This window comes from Martes martes (assembly GCF_963455335.1).
Source record: "Martes martes genome assembly, chromosome: 10".
Classification (NCBI taxonomy): domain Eukaryota; kingdom Metazoa; phylum Chordata; class Mammalia; order Carnivora; family Mustelidae; genus Martes; species Martes martes.
The window spans coordinates 49004687-49023558 of NC_137898.1; the positions used below are offsets into that span (position 1 = coordinate 49004687).

Genomic DNA, 18872 nt, shown 5'->3' on the forward strand with positions numbered 1-18872 from the left:
GTCCTGGGATCGAGCCCCACATCGGGGTCTCTGCTCAGTGAGGAGCCTGCTTCCCCCCCACCGTCTGCCTCTCTGCCTACTTGTAATCTCTCACTCTGCCAAATAAATAAATAAAATCTTTTTTTAAAAAAAGGAGTTTGATAATAATCACTATCTGCTTTAACCTGCTTTCTAAATTCAAATCTTCATATATAAATTTTCTAAAAGACAACTTTGTACTTGCTATAAAAGCTCAGTTCAAAGCATAAGAAAGTAACTACACTCTATGTTGCTATTTTACTTAAATACAAATTCTGTGATAAAAGAATCTGCATTACTTTTTTTTAAAGATTTTATTTATTTGACAGAGATCACAAATAGGCAGAGAGGCAGGCAGAAAGAGAGAGAGGAGGAAGCAGGCTCCCTGCTGAGCAGAGAACCCCATGTGGAGCTCAATCCCAGGACCCCGGGATCATGACCAGAGCCGAAGGCAGAAGCTTTAACCCACTGAGCCACCCAGGCGCCCCACGAATCTGCATTATTAGCAGGTGCTTATTCAATATATCAGGATATGGGTTTTCTGAACTTAAACTACTACTGAATAAGATATAACATCAATTGTCTGTCAATTTATGACATTTGTTTCCAAATCATATAGCACACTCAAGTAATAAAGTATAACGAACAGTATGACTTACAGTATGTTTAAAAAATTTTGTAAAAATACCTACATTCATACCTGCCCTCTGTGCTCTAATATTAGCGACCCCTCTGATAACTGCATTTTACTTTCTTTCAAAACACCCATAAAGCAAGCTCCCAGAACCTCATATTATAATCAGAAAACTAAATATATAAAACTCTGAATTCTATGTAAATTATTTTTACTTGTAACAATTACATCTAGTACCCATTCAATTAATCGAAAATGAATAACAAAGTTTCAGAACCTAAAAAAAAAAAGTTAAAATCTAACTATGAGCAATATATTTTACTTGACTGTTATGAAACCATCAATCAGGTAACTCATCACATATGACACCGAATTATAATATTTAAAGCTGATGGATGTTTAGACATCCAATTAAGCTCCTTATTTTACAGATGGATAAAAAGAAATTCTGGGACCTAAAGTGACTTGCCTTAAGGTCATGTATGAACATGGATCTCCTAAGAAATATAGGCTTTCTGACAACTTTATAATGTTAACATATTTGTGGCAATAAAGTTATAATGACATTATTTTCCCCCTTACGTCTAAGGGGGAATACTCTTCCCACTTCTGCTTTATTCCTTTTAATAGTTATTCTACTACTGGTAATGGGTATCCCACTAATAACATACTGTAGGTATCTAAACTTAGAAACTAAACAAACTACTCTCAGGAGAGGCAATAATAAGCCCTTTACTATTCTTGTTATCTTTATTTTTGATTACAGCTAAGTTTTCTTCTGTGAGTAGGCTGTTGTTGACAAGCAGTGACTCAGCTTGTGATACAACTGACTTGTTTACAGGTCTTGAATGTTCTACTGCATTATTACTAAATCAAAGAAGCTTGTTTATTATATTATCTGTTACAATGTGCTTATTTAGAAGCATGGATAATAATTTTAATGTAAGAATATTACATTCTTATATTCCGAACATGAAACTGTACAACTGAAAAAATGCATAGGTTACTCAGAACTATTAGAAGACCATTTATTTCCTACTGGAGAGGCCTATAGTGCAAATGAGCAATGTACTGCAGGGCAAAAGATCAAGGCTAAAACCCTCTGGTCAAGGTGGCTAATTTTTTTTTTTACCTGTATAATCCTATGCAAGTCATTTAGTTTTCAAGGTCCACAAAGAGTTTTTCTGAAGATCAAAAGAAAATATCCTGAAAATACCCTACAAGTTATAATATAATAATATCACACAGAAGGTATTATGAAACTACCAGTTACTATCCTTAGACTTAAAAAAAGATCCTTGACTATAGTAAAATTTATAATTTATGATGTTTAAAATTGCAAAAGATTATTTTTTGGGAGTAATATGAATTTCATCAGACAGAAAAAACCTGCAAAGATCTTTTGTTTTCTGATTGCATGGCCTTCACACAAAGGGTAAAAACCTACTACTGTAAAAGTAGTAAAAACACCCACTACTTCAAAAGATCCTGTAGGTTTATAATTTAGAGACAAATCTTATTCCTTATCTGGTCCAAGTCCATTATTTGAAAGAAGAAAAAAAGAAAGAAGTGTTAAGCGACTACTGCAAAGTCAAACCACTGTGATTTCTGATTCCCAAACCATTTCTTTTCACCAAACCAGCAGCTATGTGAACTGGGATTTCAAATACCACCACCATTTAACATGATTACCAGTCCTCCCTATGTAAATCATAAACTGCTTGGGAACCTGTACTCTTCTGTCCTCTCTCTCTCCTATCAGTACTGAGCAAATGTAATACTTGCATAAAATATGTTTTCTGGTTTAGGATTAATAAAAATCCTCAAGCACATGAAAAGATGCTCTACATCAACAGTCATTAAAGAAATGCAAATTAGGGGCAACTGGGTGGCTCAGTAGGTTAAAATTTCTGCCTTGGGCTCAGGTCATAATCCCAGGGTCCTGGGATTGAGCCCCGCATCGCATCGGGCTCTCTGCTCAGCGGGGAGCTTGCTTCCTCCTCTCTCTCTGCCTGGCTCTCTGCCTACTTGTGATCTGTCTGTCAAATAAATAAATAAAATCTTAAAAAAAAAAGAAATGCAAATTAAAATCACAAAAATCACTATACACTTAATAGAATGCTAAAAAAAAAAAAAAAAGAAAGAAAGAAAAAAAGCAAAAACTAAACAAAAAACCCTGACACCACCAAGTACCAAAAAGGAGGATGCAGAGCAACTGAGATGCTCATACACTGCTCATCAGAATGCAAAATAGTACAGCCATTTCAGAGAAGTTTGGCAGTTTCTTACAAAGTTAAAGATGCATTTACCGCCCAAAAAACAAGTATGCAAATACTTGCAGCAGCTTTATTCAGAATCATCAAAAACTGGAAATAAATATCCATTAGCTGGTGAATGGAGAAATAATTGCTGCACTCAGCACTAAGAAGGAAGATTACTGATACATGAAACAACATGGATGAATCTCACAGTTTTATACTAGAGGAAAGAAGTCAGACTCAAAATGCTACATACTATATGAATTATATGACGTACTACAAAGGCAAAATATGAGGACAGAAAACAGATCAGTGGTTGCAGAGCCCTGAATGTGCGGTGGACAGCGGGAGCGGAGAGGGGTAGGGCACTGTCTACAAGGGGCCTGAGAACACTCTTACTGTAATGGAGATACTCTGCATCCTGGTGGTGGTTATACAACTGTATTAAGTTTGTCAAAATTCACAAAGCTGTATACCATAAAAGGGCAAACTTTACTACATAAATTATACCTCGGTAAACCTGACTTTAAAAAAAAGAGTTTCATTCAAGCTCTTCCACTAGCTGAGACCTTGAGTAAGTTACTGAGCTTTTACGGCCTTTATGTTTTTCTGATCTAAAAATAAAGTGGGGGCGGGGGTAGTGAAGGGACTGTAATACCTAACTACTACATCCCTTCCAGTATTAAATCACACTACTGAACTGTAGAAACATTTTCTGTGTCTGTTTCTTTCTGTGTCTGTTCTGTGTCTGGATGTGTGCCATGTTAATAGTAAATAATGTAATGCCAAATAAATATTATAAGACATGTGAATATAAAATGTCAAAATTAAAGCAATAATATTTCCCAAATGTCCTTTAAAAGAGACTTCATTGTTAGGTATCTAATTTTTCACCAACTGCCTTCCATTACCACAAAGTACTATAAATAAACATAATATAATAAATCACACAACTTGCTATAAATTTAAAATTAAAGGCAGTAAAATGAAAGCACCTAAGCACATAAAATTTATATCAATAAAATGGAGTAAATGTACATAAACTCGTAGTTTGTTTATATTGAGTAAAGCAATACATATCTTTTAGGAAACGAGTCCTACAAAATTCGACTTTTTAATGCAACCTAGAACTGGGGTTATAATCAAGAGCTCCTCATGGCTAAATATTAAAGTCTTTTTTTTTTTAATTTATTTATTTGTTAGAGAGAGAGAGAGCGAGCACAGGCAGATAGAGTGGTAGGCAGAGGCAGAGGGAGAAGCAGGCTCCCCGCCGAGCAAGGAGCCCGATGTGGGACTCGATCCCAGGACGCTGGGATCATGACCTGAGCCGAAGGCAGCCACTTAACCAACTGAGCCACCCAGGCATCCCTAAATATTAAAGTCTTAATTTTATTTGGAACATTAGAGATTTCCTCAGGAAGATTTCATTAATCCCCTAATTAAAAACATTCCTTGTGGTGTTCTCACTTGTGTGGCTGCCACCATAAGAGTCCCCATGAGAGTCATCATTCTCCAGTACCAGCGCCACCTCTACCCTGCTGCGCTTCAGCCAAAAGAAAGGGGGTGAACACTGGAGTTCTACATACTAGTTACTCCATACTAGTTCTCCCTTACCAAGACTAATGCCTACAAACAAATCAGTGGTAAAGCACTAACGAAACTATCAAATACAAAAGTCACTCACAAGAATGTTGTTATGTGAAGAAACCGTATCATTATAAGCCTTGTACTGTCAGTGTTCTGAACTTCCCACTTGCAAATTTCCCTTCTAGCATCAAATATAAGAATCTGCTCAGGACTTCAAAGCATATCTACACTCCCAGGAGTACAGCTCCTGGCACTTTTCTGGACGCAAATGAGGCCTACTACTTAGCATATTTGAAGACACCTACCTGTGTGTTATCCATATAAAAATGTAACAAGTATGCCAAAAGAGATTCTGCCAGCATGACTCACATGTGGGAAATGCACTTAAGATGCATTATGATGGGAAACATTTCATTCTTAAAAAACAAAAAAGTACCTAATTAAATTATTGCAAATGGGGGGAAAAAAAAGGTAAGAGAATAAGGTATTGTTAGCAAGTTCCCCCTTCCCCATTTTCATTTGTGTGTAGATTTTTAATATTAATGTAGGGACATAAAACATTCATGCAAGTAAAATATGTTTCAGTAAAAAAGTTTCAGGAATTAGGTTTATAAATATTATCACAAACTTGTTAACTTTTTCTGGGAAAAAGTTGATTTCAAGCCCCCTAATGCCTACACAGTAAAAAATCTAAACTCCTCATAGGCATACAAAGCCTTCAGCACTTATAAGACACAATCTTCCAGAACCATCTTCTACTACTCAACCCCAGACAATCTATCCATCTATACTAAACTTTTGTCAATTCCTAAAATGCATTAAAAACCTCTGTGTTTTAAATGCTACTCCTTCTAACTAAATTAACTGGACTAGCATCTAGTACTAGAACTAGGTCGGGTATCTTATTTATCTTTGAACCTGATTCTAGCAGCTACTAACTCAATGTTTAACTGAATAATGAATTCTATTGAATCAGAAACTATAGAAACCTATATTAAGAAAAATTAAAGGACGTTTATGATAAAATGAAAATAGCTAAGTATGATTTGAAACATTTGAAAATATGAAATATGAAATATGAAAATATGATTTGAAAATATCATTTGTATAGTCAAACTACAATATTTTGGTTATACTACAAAACTTCACATGAAGTCATAAATGAGATCCATAGTCTTCCTAAAGCTAAACCTATAATCTCAGGAAACGTATTAGATTCACTATATACAGAAAAGTTTAAATTCTAGACTTTTTCTTAATTATGTTACTTAATAGCCCTTAATTTTTCTCTACTCGAAAGCCACTATATTTGTTGAATACAAGCATATTATGCTTGCTAGGCTAATATCTGAAAGACTCTGCAAGTCTCATATGAGTCAGCTACGCAGCATCATATCTAGAGCACAATCAAGGTACAACTGACAGGAACAGTCTCTTTCATCCCTGTCGACTGGCTCTACTCTAGAGTTAAAAATCAGAATTATCACATACATAAAGTTCTTTTGGAAACAAACTATTCTTAACATGGATCCTGCTTTAAAATAACATTTCGCACTGAATCTTACAAAGCAATAATCTGTTAATCTTATAAGGCATCTTGACAAATATCTATACATATAAACCAATTTTTCTCAGAACCTCATTAGACTCAAAAACTTACTTTTAACATTTGTACTCTTACATGTTCTAGTTCTCAATTAAAGCAGTAAGAATAGCAATATGTTTATATCAGCAATATTTGAGGATATAAAAGAACCTGTCAAATCCAACAATCATTTAGAATTTGTGCAAACACATAGATATTTAACTAACAGGTCATAATTAGAACTCTAACTGTAATGACTAGCATATTCAATAACTAAATATGACTTCATTTTCATTTAATCAATAAATATTTATTGGACAACAATGCATAGCACATTGCGCTGGTCCCTAGAAAGAATGTAAGATGAAAGTAATAACATAATGGAGGGGTATGCTGACATTTATAGAGTGCTTATTATGTGCAAGAAACCTTACATGTATTAACTCACTTCTTGTTCCCAAGCCTAGGATGTAGTTACGAGTATCCTCATTTAAATACGGTACCAAGAAGTTAAGTAACTTGCCCAAGGTCACAAAGCTACTATTTGAACCCAGGCACTCTGGTTGTCATGTCCTGCCTTTGAAGATTTTCCAATCTAATAAAGGTAATAATGTAGTAACATATAACTTATAAGGGGGTATAATTTTTCAAATGTCAAAAGATATAGTGCAATGGGTTTCAGGGTTAGGGAAATGTAATCAGGTTGAAAGAGAATCAGAAATGGTTACTTGTGGGAAGTAAGAAGAGCTAGATTTTGCTAGTTGGATAATATTTTAAGAGCATGTTTTTAAAAAACATTAAAATTAGACACCCATTATCTCAGTAATTTTCACAAAAACAGTGATCTCTCAACAGTGGGTTATAGCAACAGTTTTATGTAAATAAAAATGTTGATATCCATGCCTACTTCATATATGCATGGTTCAGTGTAGTTCTATTAAACAAAAGAATAGATATAAATTATTATTGCTCCCAACCCTAGAGATAACATAAATGGAAATACGTAATAAGGCAGAGAGGAGACCTCTGTTTACTTACCCTATGCTTACATCCACACTATACCAACAGCAAATCATTCTCTCAAGAGAAATGCGTGCTCTTTAAGAATCTTGATTACGTCAGTTTTGCCAATCATTTGTCATCATTGCCAATCACAATAATTTTGCCCCAAAGGCTTTGCACAATGTACACACAATGTACAAAAGTAGATTTTAAACCAACAGTACCTGGACAGAACACTTTAAAATCTGTGTAATAAACCTCATAAAAGAATATGTCTCTGCATATCAGGACACCTAAACATGTTGCCTAAATTGAAGAAGATCCTTAAAGACAAATGAATCAATTTTAAAAGTAGATGTCTTCTGGAATCTTAACTGACAACAGATATTTAAATTTATATATTCAGTGATATGTTTTTCCCAGCCCCCTATTTTCAACATAACCTTTTCTTTCCAAGTTGGGCTATCATGGTACTTTAGTACCCTGGAAATGTACTAACCCAGTCCCTTCAATTTCAGCAAAAAAAATTACAGTACCTTGATACTAAGAGGCAAAAACTTCGACTAATCAAAAAACTGGAAAATAAGAAAGAGGCAATCCTAAAGAAAGTACTTAAGAAAGCACTTAAATAATAGTTTTCATGCAAAATCAAAGTTCACCAATTTAAAACTCCCCAGAAAACAGATGATAAAAAAGTACTTCATAATATTCACTCAGGGCAAGGGCACAGAAGTGACACATGAAAGCATAGAGCACATCTGGGAACAGCAACTAATGTAGCCAAATGTGGCTAAAACAAAACTGGCCTGGGGCAGGAGACAAATACATTAAGTTAGGAATTTCTGGTTAAAGAGGACAGATTGAATACAAGCACTTAGCTCTGAAGCTTCTCAAGATAACTTCAAAACAAGAGTTAAGACATTTTTTAAAGAGCATAAACCCATAAGAAACCAGAAACATGAATTCAAAAGCTGGAAAGCAGATCAAATGGTAATGACTATTACATGTAAAGAAGCTAAATTCTCTATTAGTTTAGAAGAAAACCAAAGACACCTGGTTTATATCACATTCACAATTACACCAAAGGACTCCCGTATACTCCCTGGAGAAGTGGTTGCTTCCAGAGTTGGGGCAGAGAAAATACACCATGGGCTGAAGCACAATGTGGTGCCAGAAAGTAAGTTCTCAGAAAGCAACGATGAACACACAGATGCCAACCAGAAAGTGCTCCCCTGGCCAAGATTGGAACAGCTTGAAAAGCAAAATAAATAATAATAGCATTGGGTTATAATCCAAAGAATAAAGTAAATATCCAAAAGTCTATATTGATATAAATTATTATGGGGAAATAAATGGGGAAGAAGGGATAACTCTTCCTCACCAAAGAAGTCCAATTAATAAATACAGAAATGAGGAAAATAGAAAACCACTATTAGAATGCACCAGTAATAAGACAAGACCCATAGATAGATGCTAAAATTGGTGGGCAGAAGTTTAAGCCTCAACAAGGTATCTGTAGAGTCTCAAAGTATTTAGTAATTATTAAAGAGGAAAACAGTAACTTTATAGTGGAGAAAACCTAACAGACAGCACCATACCCAAGTGATCAAGGTTAACATCACCAGCAGTACATCACATTCTCCCACACCTTCCAGATGGCATACGGAGAAGAACACATCACATCCGCAATATCCCTCTCTTAATTCCCAACCTCATGAGAGACGTCATAAATCATGAGAAAATGTCAGACAAACCCAAACTGAGGGTCATTATACAAAATAACTGTTCAAAGTGTCAAGGTCATGAAAGAGAAGGAAAGGGTAAGGACTGTCACAGATAAAAACAAACTATGAAAATAAGACAACTAAATGCAGTGTAGGATCCTGAATTTGTATCTTCGAACAAAAAGGGCCATTTGTGGAAAAACTAGTAAAATATGGTTAATTTCTTACTCTTGACAAGTGTTTTATAGTTATATAAAATGTTAACATGAGGAGAAGCTCACTGAAGGGTATATGACAATTCTCTATTATTTCTGCAACTCTTCCAAAAAATTTTTAAAGGATAGTTGGCAAGGGGGGGGATCTTAAAAGGCTCAGAAACTGTCAGTTTCAGACACTCTGGGAGTTTAGGGTGGAGTCCAACTAGGAGAACAGATTTGTTCAAGAAGCAGTTAGAACTCCCAGACCTCTCTTCTACTCCTTGACCCTTTCTGGCAAAAGGTTACATGACCTCTGAGAATATGAAACTGGGTATCTCTGCACTAGAGGATGTTAGTCTCAAATGAACGTGAAGAATGCCACACTGAAAACTGTAGAACAAATGAAAATGTATTTGCATACTTAATGATGAAACCCAAATCCCTTTTTCCTACTCAGTCCCCAAGCTTGTTCTCTCTAGGCATAAGATCAGAAATCTTTTCTGGGAAATCAATCCAGCACAAGAGAAAAGAGGTGTTATTGGGAGTATGCAAGGAAATTATTCAGCCATATCACTCTACAGGGAAAACCATAATCATCCACTTGTAGGGCTGCTAAGCTTTTTAAGGCACCTCTTTTAAGTAAGAGTTGACTTCAAAGGATCACCAAGCATCCAAGGAAAGCATCTCATATGAAAGACAAAGCCGAAGCAAATAAACACAAAAAGGAAATTTGGAGGAAAGAGGGAATGTGTAGAGAAGAAAACTACTACTAATTTCCTAAGAGAGATAAGACACTGTATCCACAAGACAGAAACAGGATATTTAAAATTTTTTTCAGAAGAAAAAGAGAGTGCTTGGAAATTATAAATATGATGGCAGAAATAAAACTGTAGTAGAAGAACTGGAAGATAAAAGTTGAGAAAAATTTTCCATAAAGCAAGAGGGAAAGGAATGGAAAATAGAAGAAAACAGGTAAGAAAATTAGAGAAACCAGTCCATAGGCGCAAAACCTAAACCATAGGAACTCAAGAGAGAGAAGAGAGAAAACCAAAGGAAGAAATTAAAAAAAAAAAAAAAGTATTTAAGGAAACTACCCGGAACTGATGAATTTCTGAATAAGACTACCCTGAACTTGACAGAAATGGATTTTAAAAAAGACCTATACCAAGGCACATAATATAGAAATTTCAGAACTCTGGGAGAAAAGATTCTCAAAGCTTCTAGAAAGGAAAAAAAAAGTTTCAAAATAGTGGAAAAGAATCTTCTAGGCATCTGATGTCTCAACAGCAACACTGAAAAAAAGAAAACAATGGAACAATGTTAAAAAAAATTCTGAGAGAAAATTATTTCTTACTAAGAATTCTCTGCCTAGCCAAATGATCAATAAAGCAAGAGGACAGAAACATTTTCAGACACGTGAGGTTTGGAAAAAAGTATATGCTGTCCAGAAAGCTATTGAAAGTGGTCCTCCAAAATGAGAAAACAAGCAAAGATGACATGAGATATGGAACTAAGAGCCTCAATACGATAGAGCCCTGAGTGGGGCTACTAAGATGATAGTAAAGGCAAATATAGACAACAGCTGCAATTCAAGAAAACTTAAATAAAAAATAAGTACATTTGAACATAATAAGAGGAGATTTATACACTTGAGAGAATTGGAGTAAATCACGGCTTCTCAACAGTGTCACTATTGACATTTTGGACTGTACAGTTCTTTCTTGTGGGAGTCTGTGCTGTGCAGTGTAGGATAATGTTTGGCAGCAGAGCTTGCTTCCACCACTAGGCATCAGTAGCACACTCCCTGCCTTCCCAACATTGCCAATGTCCACTGTGTTTCCCCCCGTTGGGAACCTCTTGCTAAATTAATGATAAGTACACAGAAAACTAAACAAAAGCAAGTTTAAAAAAAAAAAAACATTAACACAGGAAGAACAAAATATACAGGAAAGGAAAACAATTACAGTAAACTATAAGACTCAACTATGAATAGCTTATAGTCACATTGATACATACTCTTGAGTACTGGTATAACCAAACTACTTACAATATGACAATACTGGGAAGACTGAGCAGGACTGAGAAGTGTGTCTGGGTATGGCTTGGGATAGCGGTACACCTTATCTTCTACTTGAAGTCAGTAGATAATGCCTTAAACTGAAAACTCAAGAAAGAACGCTAGAGACGGAACATTTTGAGATATGGAGATAAATATCAAAGAAATGAATTGAAAGTGGTTGTGTCTGAAGAGCCCAAAATAAAAGGAAGAGGGAATTTGCAGAGGACTGTTTTGTCAATAGTCCTGCAGAACTATTCAACTCTTTTTAAACATGTACACGTATAGCTTTGATAAAAATTAAACTTAAAAAAAAAACAACAACTGAAGCTAGATTATGAAGTACTTTTACTGGTTAAGGCCATACTGACTTAGAACCAAACAGCTTCACAACTTTGGGCAAGGTCCTCAACCTCTTCAAAGCCTTACCTTCTTCAACTATAAGATAATTAAGAATAGCAGCTGTCTTAAAGGGGTATGATAGGAACTAAATAAGATAACATATGCAAAAGGTTTACCACAGTATTTGGCACACAGTGCTTATAAATAGTACCTATTACTCAATTTGCAATCAGAAGTTATTAACTATAAACTTTAGAAAGTAAGTAAATCATAATCTCTCCTGTTTTAGAAAGTAACTGACAGTTGTAGAGAGGACCAATTCCTAAAGAGCCTAGAAGTCAGAGACCTGAAGTCATTTAAATATGAAAAAAAGGAAAATGGAGGAGTCAAAAAAATCTCGGAACTTAAGTAAATAAATAGATGCTGACAACACTAACTGAAGAGAACATAGAAAGAATTATGTTGAGAAGAGAATACGAGGAGAGAGAAGAGATATGAGCCTGATATTACCTACATGTAATCTGTGGGTCCTAGCATACAACCAAATAGAGATATCAGGTATGCAGGTGGAAATCTGAATCTAGAGGAGAGGTCAGGGCTGGAGACAGAAATGGGTATATTACAATCAAAGGCTGAAGCCATGCAAGTGGATCAGATTACTCTGTGGCAAACTCAGAGCAAGAAGAGAGGGGAAAGATAAAAATCATGAGCATAAAAAACAACATTATAACACGATACCAATAATTACCTCAAAAACTACAATTAGGTCATCTAACTTTTTTTTTAAGTAATGTATATACCCATTGCTGAAATAAGTACAGAAAATCTAAATATAGCCCAATGATCCAGATATCCAGGAACAACAATTGTTACTATTTTAGAGTATTTCTTATAATCTTTCAATGCCTATAACCCTACACTGTCCATTTTTCCCCTGACAAATTTGGAATCCTATACAACTGCACTCAGCTTTTTTACTTTATTAAGTCAGCATTTCCAATGGTATCTTAAATACTAATGATTTTTTATTAAACACTCCAATTTAAGTAAACTACAGATGAGTGTCACTTGACATAACTGTCATATTTGCTTCTTACTGGTAAAGGAAAATCAACACCCAAGTTTTTTTAAAAAGGCTAATTTTTAAAAAATGATCAAAAACAAGAAAGACCAATGTAGCACATTTCCTTAAGTAATTTAATTAGGAGACATAGAACTAAAAGAAGATTCATTTGATACGAACCACAATAAATCCTGATGGATTTTATTAAAAACCAGACAACAGAGATAAAAAACAATTTGCTTTAATATTTTGGGAGTTCTCAACATTAATGGTCTTTATATACTTGTGAGGTCACTATTTTAGTATATGTGCTGCCGAAGCGAGCACCTTGTGAGGTCACTATGAAGCTCAAACGAGTTAATATACATAAAGCACATATAACAGTATCTGACATATAATAAGTGCTTAATAAATATGGGTTATTACTATCATCACCATTGTTTCATATAGAAACTGTTTATGGCATGGAAAAGGAGCAGAAAGAAACCTGAGATATGAAACTACTCTTTTGTCTTTTCTTCCATTTTTCCATTTTCTCTACGCTTATATATTCTGGACATCACTTAAAGTACTATTTTAAAACAATTAGGTATGTACCTTATCCTGAATTATACACTAAGATACTTCAGAGATGAATAAATTTTTGCTATTTCCTCAAAATGTTCCTTACATGGCACAGTACAGTAATATGCACAGTGAAGACTCAATAAATACTAGTATCACAAATCCTTATAAAGAGAATAAACACAAAGCAATAAATAAAAATTGGGATGACAGTAAGAGACCTGAAAGCCAATAGCAATACAATTCAAAGACACAGAGTAGAATGAAATAGTGAGGTAAAAAGCTTTGTTATAAACCACAATGAATAGACCACACTCCCTTTGCTCTTCTCTGGGTATAATAGTTTAGGAGGGATATTAAAAACACTGGATTATGCCTAAAAGAGAGCAACTGAGAAACAAGTAAAGAACTAAGGATCCACAGACTGTAGAACAGAGGGGGCTGGCCCTCCTCCTCCCCTCTCCCATTTTCAACAGTAAGAAAAAGCTGTCCTATGGGAAATGATTTAAGATTTCTCTGTTGTCCAAGGCAATTATCAAAAGATGGCAGGTCAGAGGTCTAGACTTCTTTCAGCTCAAAAACTTAAAATAACAGATCTCTTCCAAGGCAAAGATGTTATCAGAGATTAGCCATGAAAGTGTTCAAGCAAGAGTTGGAAAACAGCTTGCCAATGAACTGTGCTGCAGAAAACATCCAAGTAGGGGATAATTGGTTAGAATTCTAAGTTTCTTCACACCCTGTAACCGCATCAATAAATATTACTGAATATCTGCTCCAGAAAGGGTATTGTCCTAGACCTATAACGTATATAAAAACAGAAAATTGAGAGAAACACACAAACATCTCTGCTGCCAAGGAATTCATAACATTACATAAAATGTATATTACAGTTTGGGACCATAATATATGTCACCAAGCACTATTTATTAATAATTGCCAAATGAATTGCCAAATAAATCCTAGTCACATAAAAGGTCTTCAAAGAAGGAGAAATCCCTAAGGTTAAAATGGTCGTAAAAAGATATTTAGAATAAACAAGGTATAGGGCATTTATGGAAAAATGTATATGAAGGTTCTGAACAGAGAAGTAGAAAGCAGGGATAGTACAAAAAGAAGTGAAAAGCAAGTGAGAGAGAACCCCATTTGGCTGCATTAAAAATGTGTTTCATGGGAGAAGAGATAAGCTGAAAAGGAAGGTTGTGGCCAGAATCAACTGTACTAGGCCTTGAATACAAACTAAGTAGTTTCGAATTTATCCTGTGTACAGCATCTGTAGCAACTACTCAACTCTGCTATAGCCACAGACAATAGTAAATAAATGGGCATGGCTGTGTTCCAATAAAACCTTTGTTATGAATACTGAAATTTGAATTTCATATATTTTCATGTGTCATGGAATATTATTCTACTTATCTTTTATAATTTGGAAATATAAAAGACATTCTTAACTCATGGGCCATACAAAAACAGGCTATGATACCTGTAGTACACTAAGCAGCCCTCTTTGGAGTCCTCTAAGATGTATCTGTCCTTGAGCTTCAGGGACCAAAATAATATATTATTCATTCAACAACTACACACATGCATGAATGCACACACCTAAGCAAGATCTAAATCTAGCAGGGGTCAGGGTTCCCTATACAAAGGTCCTAAGCAAACAAAAAACAATAAAACCCTCTATGTTGTTGATAATAAGCCATTAGAACAGAAGCAAATTTTTGTTTTAATTTTGCAATTGATTTTCACATAGTAAATGTACTTAGAGTGTTACAAACTAGTTTTACACACCCTCCAAGTTATACGAAGGTATCTATAAAATAGGGTATAATCAAGGAATAGTGCAGGGATATGCGTTCTAGTCCTTACACTGTCATTTACTCATTACGTGACCCTAAACAAGTCACTTTTTTAAAAAGATTTTATTTATTTATTTGACAGACAGATCACAAGTAGGCAGAGAGGCAGGCAGAGAGAGGGGGCAGCAGGCTCCCTGCTGAGCAGAGAGCCCGATGTGAGGCTCCATCCCAGGACCCTGAGATCATGACCTGAGCTGAAGGCAGAGGCTTAACCCACTGAGCCACCCAGGAGCCCCCTAAACAAGTCACTTTAAATCCTCTGGCCCTAATTTCCTCATCTGTAAAGTGAAAGGGTTTAAGTTACTAGATGATCACTATACTCTCCCCTTAGCACTGTATGATTCAACTCCAACTTAAAAAGACAGGGTATGACAAAGAGAAAAGTGATAATTAAGGACATAAAAAGGGTACTGACTAAATAAGCAGGCAGATAAGAAAAACAGGTGGGAAAAAGACCAAAAAAGTACAATATTACTAAGCAACTAAATTACTAAAATAAAGAAAAATTCAGTAAGAGGAGTATGGTCATCAAAAAAGAAAGAACTAGTTAACAAGCTAAAAAAGGCAAACACTTCAAGTAATAGTCTTAAGACTTGAGACCACTGTGCATGCTTCCAGGAATCATGAGAAGGGCCAGGGAAAAAGAACAGCCTGAAGATCAATCTAGAGAATAGGGGAAACAAAAAGACATATGTTCCAAAAAATGTAAAAGAAAAAAAAAAAAAAGTTGGGATGTGCTTGAAGCCTCAGGTAAGGGAGTTAGTCTTAAAGGAGAGGCAATTAATCTTTAAAATTCAAAAGGTAAAAGCAGTATTACAGTATTGGTTTTTACACAACTGATATTTTTCTGCAAAGTTGCATATTTGTATCATGGGTTTTTTTAAGACATCAAATTATTAGGGAAATAAATCTGATGTTGCATTTTCTTAAAGCAGAGTTTCACCTATACTGTATTTTTCTAACGGTCAAAAAATTAAGAAAGGACTAACTTTGCTTTTTGTAAGAATGAAAACCAGCAATATGTAGCTTTAAAAGAAAATGCATGTTTATCTTTCTTACAGCACCTATCACTTCTGTCCTTTCGTAAGAGTTATGTATGTAGTAAAATACCTCTCCTTTAAGGGAAGCTCAACGAATATTACCAGCACTCTCTTAGTAGGTCTGAAAGCTCCCACGGCAAAAACTCTAATTCATCTGTTTATCTGCCTTGCACAAAGTTGGTGATGTTCGATGAATAAATACTGACACACGATAGCCAAGATTAAAAAAAAAAAAAAAACTGTCCTTGAAAACAACTGCCATCTGATAATGTAGGAAAAATATTTTATCAGATACATAACTCCAGTATCACTTTTGCAGTGTCAGAGCTTGCTTAAGTAGCAATAAATTGCTACACAGCATCTAAAAAAAACAAAAATAAATAAGAATGTTTTAATGGATATCGCTTATAAACATCAAGATTCTACACTGCTCATTTCAACAGGACATTGCCTCTATTTAAGGTATATGAGAAATAAAAATCCAAAGCATTAGCCTGATGATCAACTAGTTAAAAATACACATTTGGATACGCTGAAGATATTTATAAAGCCAACAGGGATACTATTAATATATCGAAATTCACTGGCCAGCGCTGGATTCTACCATTAATCTTCTACTACTACTCAAGAGAAGCCAAGAAGTTAAGGCTTCTCATATCACTTGCTTTAAAGAATTCAAGAAGTCACCCAAACTAGCATACACAACCCAGCTACAAAAAGTAGTTCAGCTCTCCATATGGTAATGTTTAGCTATCTCTCACCTTTCCGTGAAAGTCACATTTACTTTTGCAACGATCTTCCATAGGCCCCATTTAGGCAGGCCAACAGTATTACCAAGTAACAGGAGTTCAAAAAAGTCGTAACAGTTAACTCTGCCCTCCCACAGATCTCAAGTTGGGTGTAGATTTCACAAGCCCTGAAAGCTACACACTGCCACTGTCAAAACCAGAAGCAGCACCGTCACCCTGTCATGCCCATCAACAACTGTTAACAGAAATTTTTCTTTGAAATTATCTTGGCTCGACATGTTAAATAAGTACTTAAAAGGCCACCTCCTCCCCCAGAGCTGGACCTGATTCCTTCCAGTCCGCCCCTTTATCCGTCCGGCCCGACAAACCCGAGAGGGGCGGTCTCGGCTCCCCCTCCCCCGGCCCCTAGATCCAGTCGGGTCTCCCAACTGCTCGCCGCACCCTCCGTACAGCCCCCACCACACACCTCCTTCTCCCCCCACAGCCGGGCCCGCACACGAGCTGGGCCCGCAGCCGACCCCTCGCCCGGGCCTGCACCGCCTCGAGCGGACACAGGCCTCGGGCCTAGCCTCCTCCGCTGGCCCCTCACCTCTTTCGGGACCAGTTGGTTCTCCTCGCCGGGCACCATGGCTCAGACTCCGGCCGCTCCTCTCCGCCCTGCCGGGGGAGGGAGCAGGGTGGTGGCGGCTCTCTATCTCAGGAGAGAACGGCAACGGCAGTCATCCTCTCCACCGCCTGCGCTCCGGCAACCGCGGAGGCCTCAGCCTGGGCCTCAGACACCAGCGCGCAGACACCGACCCACGGCTGCTCCGCCGCCGCCGCCGCCGCCGCCGTCGCCTTCGTCGTCGGCCCCTCCCCCAGCCCGCTGCAATCAATGGAAAAATGGCGGCGGCCGCTCTCGCGAGAATTCGAGCCGTCGGGCTCCGAGCCCGGCGCTAGGCGCCCAAGGTGCCGAGGCAGCTGTCGCTCGCGTCTAATTACCTCAGTTCTTACTAAGTCCCGGGATGTACAAAATTGGTTGAGCGGCCATGCAAACAAACGCCTTTCACGGGAGGGATTCTGGACCGTCCATTTCGGGACTCCCTCTGCCGGCAGGGAAAGGACCAGGCCTCAGACCCCTCCATGCCTTCTTGGGCTCTTCGGACTCTGCCCACAGGGAAAGACTGGAGCCGAAAGCTCCTTCTCTGACCTTACCGCCAACCAGCACTGCCCTCCCTTCCCTTAGAAAAGCGTCTTAACTCCAGCTCCTCTTTGCAAAGCCCTCGCCTCTCCTGGGAGAGGAAGCGTAACCGGCGGTCTCCCGGCCTCCGCGCTCGGACGCGGCCCCAGCCAGAGGGAACTGCGTTTTCTTTTCCCCCCTCTGCCTGCACTCCTGACAGCCCGGCTCCAGGGACCTCAAAGCCATCTGCGAGGGAGGCGGCAGCCCTCGCCTCGGAGAAACGGTGTCATTTCTCTCCCCGCACCCCCCTACCCCCGGCAACACACACACACACACACGCACACTCTCTCTCTCTCTCTCTCTCTCTCCATTAGAGCGGCACTCTTCTTGTCCCCTTTATGGGAACTTCCTCCTCCAACAGGTTCCAGCCTGGGACTGAGATCGCTTCTGAGAGTAGGGCGGTAGTTTGAACTGTACCAAACTCCTTAAGAATGTTTTCAGAGTACTTAAATCTCTGACTGTAAGCACTGTTCTGGTTTATACGAAACAAATTACGCAATAGTTATTTTTCCAAATCTCACTCATTAAACCCTCCCTTATGAAGACTCGGTGGAGTGTCCCTCCTGAAGACTTCCGTGGGTACAGTAATTTCACATCATGCTGAAATAAAATAATCCTTCCAGGGGCGCCTGGGTGGCTCAGTGGGTTAAGCCTGTGCCTTCGGCTCAGGTCATGATGTCAGGGTCCTGGGATCGAGTCCCACATCGGGCTCTCTGCTCGGCTGGGAGCCTGCTTCCCCCTCTCTTTCTGCCTGCCTCTCTGCCTACTTGTGATTTCTCTCTGTCAAATAAATAAATAAAAATCTTTAAATTAAAAAAAATCCTTCCATATTCCTAATACCCACAGTATCACCTACCTGTCCTTGTGCTCTCCAAACTTTTTCTGATTGCACGCCCCTAGTACCAAAAGAATAAAAAACAAAAACAAAACACAACTCTGTAAGTCTATATACTTATGTAAGTTGTATAGGTGTCTTGC

The 18872-nt window shown here is 37.5% G+C and overlaps 1 protein-coding gene across 1 annotated transcript in view; it reads right to left on the reverse strand.

The window, feature by feature from the left end:
• The window catches only part of USP47 (ubiquitin specific peptidase 47), a 107999-nt gene extending 90468 nt beyond the window's left edge, over nucleotides 1-17531 (reverse strand). The window contains exon 1 of the mRNA XM_080816290.1: nucleotides 17265-17531. Within this exon, the coding sequence (XP_080672416.1) occupies nucleotides 17265-17303 (39 nt within the window). The 5' untranslated portion in view covers nucleotides 17304-17531. The remainder of the gene's footprint in view (nucleotides 1-17264) is intronic.
• Between the last annotated feature and the right edge of the window lie 1341 nt (nucleotides 17532-18872).